We start from the raw sequence: 9,556 nt of genomic DNA on the forward strand, positions 1-9,556 counted from the left end.
GAGGGTCTGTTGCTTGAGCTTTCCAAGGTCCATACATCCACTTACATTGTACCTATCTAGCCAAACACTGCCTCACTCAACACTCTGTCTCTGCACCCTCCCCCCCACCACCACCACCACACAAACACACACACACACCCTGCCCTATGACTCATCACTGGTTCATTCAACGAGGCTAAATGGCTGTTCTAGCAGAAGCAGTCAATATGCTCAACACTGCACATTGGCTCCCTCCTCTCTCTTCCTCCAACTCTTTTATATCCTCTCTGTACTCACTATGTCCATATTATGTAGGTCCAGTTCTTCATGTAAAGCTAAAACAAAGGACTGCATTTTACTGAACAAATATTAATTAGAGAACTGAATGCTTCCTAAAGTGCGGGTAATCCTGATGATTATGGAAAAACTAGCATGTGTGTATCACATCTGTATACATGTGGCAGGTGGATTTGGGGGCAGCATACGTTGAATAAGAATAAAAACTCCTGCACTTGTGTGTATATATATTTATACAAAGTTCCTTTATCAGACCCTTGAAGAGAAAGTTTAGACTAAAATGTATGAAATAAGACCACATTACATGAAATGTGTGTGGGTTTAGTTACTGGCCAACATGACGACAACCTAACGGACGTGCACAATTGTGAAATGTTAAATGAGTGCTTATACATTACACAATTACATATATTATATTGTCACTCAGGATAATATGTAATAGCTTTATAGTTCCATGCTTTTAGATATTCTGCTTATAGACAGATTGATAAGGAGACATAATGAGGATTTAAAAAAAGCCTGTGTAACCATTGCTAACAAAAAGGCAAGTAATGATAATGCTAAATTAAAGGTAATTCTAAAATGCTGAGTAACAATAGCATATAAGTAGAAAGAGTCAAAGTTAGAAAACTGATTCTGTGATGTCAATTGTATATTACTATACTATCTATATATATATATATATATATATATATATATATATATATATATATATATAATATATATATATATATAATCTACTTAAAGTGTGCTAACATGTAACTGTAAGCTACTGGTCATATCAGAACTGAAAAATAAGAATTTGCAACTATTTTGCGAATCGATAAATATTTTAAGTCATTTTTCAAGCAAAAAACACTCACTGGCACCAGCTTTCCAAATTTGAGCATTTGCTGCTTTTCTTTGTTTAATATAATTGCTTATTGATCTTGGTTGGGTTTTGTCTGGTGAAAAAAAACAAAACAAGGTAGTTGGTGTCTCACCGTGGACTGAGGGAGATTGGGAGGGGCATTTTTCCCTAATTTGGGTCATTTTTTAGGCCAAATGATTAATTGATTTAATCAAATGAGTAATCTGTTGATTAATCAAAAATGAAAATTATCATGAGTTGGAGTGCTATATCAGACCATCTGAAGCTTTGAAATCAACTTTTCATTTATAATAGGAAGTGTGTATTATTTGTTCTTTCAGAAGTTACATAGGATACTACTGGCAGACATCAGAATACTTTCTATGGAAGACTATTTCACAAACATGCAACCTGTTTACTACTGTACAATAGAACTCATTTTTTTCTCTGTGAAACACAGGTGGAACTTGGGGCTCACCCCCTTTTAGCTAGTAGCTCCCTTAAGGCGTCCTGTGAATGCACTTGATTATAAATCGCTGCTACAAACCAGCAAGGTGTTGGCCCGAGGCCAGCAGGCACGAGGGGGGTATGAGAGCCTCTCATCTCGAGTGGCTTTGCTAGTGTGAGGTGTAGCATGAAGCGCAAAGTGATGCCCTGCACACGACGGATAAAGCAATGACCCCAACAGTGAGCCATAATGTGGCGTTCTGCGCTCCGTATGCTCCCTTCACATGTTAGTGCGTTCCACATCCCCCGCAGTGACATAACCACTCTGTCTATGTGTGTTATATTGCTCCTGTTGATCTTCAGAGAACACTGTGTTCCTTACAATCCAGTGTTGCTAGGGGGGGGGGACCAAGTGCCCTTCTGAAAAAACTTGTGAATTTCCATGTAAGCAGGTAAAAGAAATGTCTCCAGGGGCAGAGGAGGTTGAAAGGATGCATTGATTCACCTTAATCCTTTAAAATCCTACATGTGACGCAGTGATGTGATATGCTAATGACTCTTTTCTTTCTGCCCTAGGTGACAGAGTACCTGAACAGTCAAGAATCTGCCAAGAGTGCCAGGGTAAGTCACTTCATCCAAATCCTTCCAAATCTTTCCCTCTCTTTTCATCGCCTCCTCTGTCGCCTCCTCCTTATAATGTGTGTGGTTTGCCTGCCTCTCAGTAAGAAATCTGATATTGCCAAAACAAGAATACATGACAACACTAATTACTTTCCTACACCAACTACCAGGGAGAAAGTGTCTTTTCTCTTTGCTTCTTTCTCTCTCTATCGCTCTCTCAAGATGTGACACATTACATTGGCAGTCACCATTGTCTCATATGGATTGCTGCCCACAGTCTGTGCAGGTCCATACTGTGAAAATGGGGGTGGGGATGTGTGCAAATGTGTACAGTGGGGATAGAAAGAGAGAGAATGGGAAAAATATGGAAAATAAATAGAAGGCAGCACATAACACACACACACACACACACACACACACACACACACTAGTCACAGAGCTTTGACACAACACCGTTCTTTGTCTGAGCCTAGTAAACTGTCTGGGCAGTCAGACTGAAACTGGCGGCATAATAATGGAATAGAGCATCGGTAGTTTAATACCAAGTACATGAAAGATCTTCTAAAAACTATTGGAAACACATGAACGAGCTGCACCTTTACACTGAGTAAAATGTTCCTTCATTGGTCGAATTTAACGCGTCACCAAGAGTGTCGATCACCATCCTGCTGCGCAAATCTCCCATTTACTGCTGCTTGAGTAACGTGCTAAATTATTTAGCCTTTTTAAATAAAACGACATGTTTGCGATCTATTTTTAAGATATTCTTTAAGAAATAATAATAGACGTCATTGTCTTATAGCCTGAGCTAAAGACTAAAGTGTCAGAGCCCTGTTGACAAAAGCCGGATAACTTTTTTTTTTTCGTTGACAGGAAAGTGTTTGTTCATATTTGCAGTGCCTTTCATAAGAACCCTGCCAACTTGCACAGACACTAGGATTTTGTTTTGTTTCTACCCATGTAAATGTCAAGCAAGATGGCTCAAAATCCTAGAGGAAGCCGTCCCTCCTGTGCTCTTCTATTTACCCGCTAGTTATGCAGCATGCTCAGACAATGAGCCAGTCAGAGGTGGAATTGACTCCAATCACAATTGGAGTCACTACCATGTTTTCAGGGTGTCGGGGAGGAGGAGAAAAAAGGCAGCGAAGTGAGAGACGGGAAATGGCAATACGTACAAATGGCTTCATTCATTCATTCATCCTAATAACTAGTGCTAATTAGCACAGTCGCTAATTAGCTATGAATCACAGCATTAACAGCTGAGCGTGCATGCTTCTGAGTGCCAGAAAAAGAAACATTCCACACAGACACAGACACAGACCCTTGTACACACACGCACACTAACACCCCTGAGACTGCACAATTTCTATCACATTTAAATAACTAATACCACACTGGATGCTGCTCCAAACTATACACACAGACACACACACACACACACACACACTTTGCCAACAGCATTGTAATAAAGGCGACATTTAGCTAGAAAACGCATGTGATGGTTTATGAGGCGATGCGGGAATGTGAATGTAATGGAATAGGAGAAGTAATAGTCTGGGTGGTATTTGAGGCATTGTGGGCCTCCAGCTTGGATGGGCAAGCACAAAGAGTTGGATTAAATGGTGATGATGATGACGATGATGCGGGCGCCTTTGCACCCGGCTGTAAAAGCAGTGATCTCTCTCTCTCTCTCTCTCTCTCTCTCTCTCTCTCTCTCTCTCTCTCTCTCTCTCTCTCTCTCTCTCTCTCTCTCTTCTCTCTGCATTGCATTGTGGCTTTCTGTCCCCCTCCCACTCTCCCCTTTTTTTTTCTCTTGACCATTTAACGTTAATGTGCTACAGAGGTTATTGAAGACCCATTCAAAGCAATTGGGAACATAACCGCATTTTATGGTTATTTGTTTCATTATGGTCAATAAAATCTGTCTCTGTCTTCCCCACCAGCTCAACATTTGGCGCTACGGAGATTTCCGCGCTGACGATGCCGACGAGTTCGGTTACAGGCGTTAAAAAATTTTTTGAAAAAATGGCAAAACACAAAACCGACCATCCTATCAACACCATTCCAAAGACCAACATGGACGGCGAGTGACGTTTTGGACAGAAGACAAAATAAATAAATGACGAAAAAACTAAACGACAAGCATTGACTCACTTTTTTTATTTGACATTTCATCCCTATGGTCCTGACTTCTCTTCTCCAGCTAGCCCCTGTAGCTCCAAAAAAAAGCATGCAATGCTAAAATAAAAAATGAAAAAAAAGAATCATGTGAGAATCACTTTCTATTCATCCTTTACTTTCCCAATGGGCTACTGCCAGCTCAAGCAGCCTGCACTATTGCCAATCTGTGTTATTTGCCATGTTACCTTTTCAGCAGACTTCCTGTGTGAATGAAAATAATTATGATACTTACTTGCGTATGTGTTTCAGCCAATCATGTTCTCTTTGCTCTCTTATGCTCTAGCCCAATCCCTGCTTTCCTCTGTACAGGAAGGGACTGGGTGTTTGGGGGAGACGCTTGATTTTTGAAAAACAAATGCTTCCCTAATAAATTTCATGTAAATGTGAGGATATGTTGAAAAGTGTAAATGGATTTATTTTAGAGAAATACTGTAGGTGGAGCCACACAGACAAAAAAAAGGATGAGTTTATTTTTGTCTTCAATGTATATCTGTGTGATGATGACATTTGCAGATGTTTTTGTGGGGAGTGTTTTGTCGTTTATTCACTATGTCACACTTTTATGACCAGTAAACATTGATGCCATCACGTGGCATTTTATCATCTCTCTATCTCCTTCTGTAAAGTTTACATCCTAATAATGGTTATGATCCTGTCTTGGGCAGTCTCTTCTCTTTCTGTCTCTGTATGCCATAGCAGAAACAGTGTTTGAATTTGTTTCCACATAATGGACCTTTGCATTCTATTAAAAATCTGCTGAATAAAAATAAGCAAACTAAAAGTGTTTTGTTTTAATTTTATGATTTAATTTTTTTTTTCTCTCTCTCAAATGAATAGACGGCCCATGGTTCAGGTACCGACAATGAGGTCTACAAGTTCTTCTCAGAATTTGAGTTTGGATGTTTGATTTTAATAAACCATTTGTACCAAAGTAGAAAGGTACTCTTAAAAAAACATAAAAGGTTTTGTTACCTGTAAAACGAAAACACTCTGGCGAAGGCCTCTGACTAAAAGCTTGGCAGTTATTTTAATGAATTTGAAATTAGCAATGCAGATAATATTTAGAAGACCAGAATCAGTTTGAACTAATTTAACCTCCACCTCATGAGTTTGCAGTAGTTCTTATCTACTACAACCAAATAAATAGTGTAAAATACTGTTTTCACTTACACTTTATGCAACTTGTGCAGAAGGGCAGCTGTTGAATTTACATGAGGTGAAACTTTCCTTTTTTTCCCACGGGCTGGTTTTGAGGAGTGCATGTCTGAAATGTGTTGATGTGATCTCAATGCTAGGAAACAAAATAAAACCAAACTCTCCGATGGGATTGACCAAAGGGTGAATTTTTGGTTTTCTTTTCAACTCGTTTACACTGCATGAACTCATTTATCTGCTAGTTTGGCAGATATTTGCATGCTGATATGCAGAGATCAAACCTCTACAGTGTAATCCCTACAGTAAGTTTATCTGAATATGCAAAGAAACAATCATTGACAATTTATGAACTCTACACGGTCAACGTTTATAAAGTGGTAAAAGTATAAAGTGGATTATGGGGTGGATACGAGCATATTTCTTCTTTGCTGAAAGCGGACTTGAATTTGATGAGGATGTATTGTAACATTACTTGGTGGTAGTGAACTAAGGTTGGCTAAGTATAGCTAATTGTAACAAGGTCTTTTTTTGTGATTTTTCTTTGTCAGTATTTTAATATTTGTTCAGCTGGCATGCTTTTAAATATATTGTAGTGCTAGTTTTTGATTTATTTTCTGGGTCACAGTCTTTGCAGCTATATCCACCATGGTATGGTTAAAAAAAAAAAAAAAAAACAGGGCTGTAACGAAGTGCTCATAAACATTTAATATCGCCTGCCATATAAATAAATGCTCCATTCCACATTAAATGACTGTTAAACATAGAGCAACTGTGCTTTGCCAAATCTGACATGAAGCACATCGTTGCCTGCTTGTAACATCACTTGTATAGTTTAAAGCTTACTTCATGAAACAATATATGCTTGGTTGAACCCAAAGAGGATACAGCCATGACAGAATACTGATATATACTGCAGTGTTCTTACGTTCAGATTCTGCGAGTTATTTTTGACATGAATGACATTACATTGGATGGCAGATGTTTTAAAACACAGTGGACATCTATCGGTTCAAAAGTACGTTGAATGACAGCTCAGTGTGTGCGAGGCGTCCTCGGCGACTATCTCCAAAAATAGATCTAAAAAAAAAAAGAAGCACACACCAAACTAGATGCCTTACAATTAAACATTTTAACTACATGATGAAACATTCCAGAGAGAGTTCATAATTTAAATACACATTAGAAATCACCACATTATGCACCATATGGACAAACATCAGCTGCTGATGTAGTACAATAAAAATGCTCATCGTTGCAAAATATTGCACTGCTGTGACTGTCTCTTTTGTGGTAAAGAGTAATATAAAAGTTCCTTTTCCTCTCAACATGTGAACAAGCGTCAATGTCAGTGTGTGACTGGCTGGCTGAGCCCCCGAATTTACATTTACAATCAGGAAACCAAAAAATATATAAAACACATATTTCTCCTTTTCTGGCTGCTGAGTTTTAACCCAAAGAATAACAAGAGATGTGATTTACAGAGCAGATTTGAATAATGTAGCAGAATATTTAACAAGCAATTTAATTTCACTGTAATGTGAAAAACAACTGCAATGGGAACAAAGAGGCGCCTGGTTGTTTTCCTCTTGAAATTAAACCCTCTGAAGGAGGGACCAGAGGTTGTTATTGCAAACTGCCTTGAAAGAGGGACGGCATGATAAAAAAAATGTACGTACTAAAATTCAAATTCAGATTTACAAAACAAAATAAAAAAACAGCTTCAGCCTGGAGGACATGTTTTTCAATTAGACATGGCAGGAGTACTTTTGTTTTCTTATGATTTTCTCTGTGGTTGATAGATGACAGTAGGTTTTTTCATGATCCCGGGGAGAACCGAGGGCATAAATTACTATTCATGACTGAGCTTTGTGTTGTATGTTATGCAGCTCATGCTGAGGTAAAAGCAGGTGTCATTCAATGATTAAAAATGTATGTGTGGACATAAAAGTCAGACAGGATAAGAAGAGGAAAAAAAAGAAACTGTTGCCAACATCCCTCCCCACTGGATGCCAGTCTTAATTCCACACATGCCACACAGCAGTCAGGAGCCACCAAATCAAAGATGGCCCGAGCAATTTATCACCATTGTTCATGTCCAATTACCAGAGGTTGGGATGAGGAATATGCTCTAAGGGCAATTAAGAATCCTGTCTGTCCTGTCACTTGACTCATGGACTGGGTGAGACGACTTTGTCTTATAGATCCATGTCCTTTCTCTGTCTTTTTTTTTTGTCATAAACTATCCATCGTCTCTCCACCCTCCTTCCCCGTATCTCTCCCTATTTGCCTCATTGCTTTTTCCCTCCCTGAGCTGATGAGATAGCTACTGGGCCTACTTTACTAAAGGGAAAAAGAGGAAAGGGAAAAGAAAGCGGTCATGGGAAATATGAAAAGTGGTTGTCTGTTTGAGTTGTAAGCTAAGCCTTCTGGTTTCATCTCCTCTCTGTTTGTAAAGCTGTCATAGTTGAAACAACGCCCAGCAGACGAAACACGCAGATTACAGAGAGCTGTTGTCAGCAAATTGTTTGCTTAGAAATGTCGGTTATTCGGTGCGTTCCACGGCGTCAGAGACAGCCAAATCAAAACTGTGTCAACAGCAATTAAACCATGAAATGTTGCCTTGTTGTGAGGGATTTGTAAGAGAAAAGCACCCATCACCGAGGTCCTTTTTTTTTCAATTAGTCAAATGGTGTTTTTCTGTGATCCATCCACGTGTTAGCAGTGCAGCTACAAGACTGCCAGAGAAACGGGAAAAAATCAGTGATTTGTTGCGAACAAAAAGCAACAGTAGAGAAAATATCTTTTTTTTATGAACCTAAGGCGTGTTTCCCCTTTGAGGGGTTTGAGGAGGAAATGAAACCCATCTCAATAACTCCCGAACCTGAGAAGAAAGGAAATGCTTTTTAAACACATTTCAGACGGGTTGATATGAATGGAGGATATATTTCAGCATAGTTTGTGCTTGCTGTATACAGTTTGTGTGCAGTATCAGTGAACGCACCACTGGTCACAGAGATCAGAATTGTCGATTACTTCCCCCTTAAACCTCTCTGCTTTGTGTCACTCTTGGACTTTATTGTGTTTTTTTTTTAAAAGGTAAGAAGTTTTTCACGGATCATTTCAAAGCATAACTCCTATTTTAACAGGCTGAGATCAGGCGGTAAAAATGTGCACTTTTTGGCAGACAAAGTTAATTTTATTCAATTTATAATGTCAATCCGCTCTTCTGAATTGTTAATTTATTGTTCATGCCACTTAATTTCATGCCTTCCACCCTTCAAAAAATATTGCATCGCTCCCATGTCTTTCCTTATCTCTCAGTAACACGCGCTCATGTCCTGCCCTCTGTCCTCCAGTGGTGCAGTTTGTGTCCAAAATGTACCTGCTTCAGCCCCTGCAGGATCCCAGCCTCTGTCACACTGGCCAGCGCACATGCAATCAGCTTTTTCCTGTATCAAATTATAATTTTAGGGATGGAATTCTGTCCGAAAAGGGGGGCTTCTCCCGTCTGTCCGGCAGATATGTCTGGCACTTACACAAATATGGCACGTTGCAGGAGGGCCATCTTGCAGTTACGGGGAGGTTTAAGCAGTTTGGTTGATGGTGGAGTGATGTTCTCTGAAGGTATATTATTGCAGTAATGTACAGATTAGCCATTTGTCAGTATTTTAGCGAACACGCGAGTGAACAGACCTTCTGCCTTGCGGTGTAAAGCACAGCTGCAGAGTGAGAATGACAGCAAGTGACCAACTATGTTTAAACAGTCAAGAGTTTGCAAATGACAAATGTATTTACTGAGGAGAGTGGTTCTGTATTACCCCAGAGTGGAGTGACATGGGCACTGTGTGTGTGTGTGTGTGAAGTATCAGAGCCTGCCTGAAACAAGTAAACAGTACCTTTTTCTGCTATCCCTGCCTGAATGAGAACACCTTCAGTTTTTGTTCACTAAAACTGACAATAATCAAATATATTACACATTGTTTTAAAGGTAGCATGAGTCAGATCTGAGAGACGTGTTGCCGAGAC

General features: G+C 39.4%; 1 protein-coding gene across 1 annotated transcript in view; it reads left to right on the forward strand.

Moving 5' to 3' along the window:
* Window positions 1-5,156, forward strand: part of snd1 (staphylococcal nuclease and tudor domain containing 1) — a 166,175-nt gene extending 161,019 nt beyond the window's left edge. Inside the window, exons 23-24 of the mRNA XM_051392438.1 lie at window positions 2,150-2,194; window positions 4,138-5,156. Of these exons, the coding sequence (XP_051248398.1) occupies window positions 2,150-2,194; window positions 4,138-4,203 (111 nt within the window). The 3' untranslated portion in view covers window positions 4,204-5,156. The remainder of the gene's footprint in view (window positions 1-2,149; window positions 2,195-4,137) is intronic.
* The last annotated feature ends 4,400 nt before the right edge of the window (window positions 5,157-9,556 follow it).

Source organism: Dicentrarchus labrax, unplaced genomic scaffold (genome assembly GCF_905237075.1).
Source record: "Dicentrarchus labrax unplaced genomic scaffold, dlabrax2021, whole genome shotgun sequence".
Lineage (NCBI taxonomy): Eukaryota > Metazoa > Chordata > Actinopteri > Moronidae > Dicentrarchus > Dicentrarchus labrax.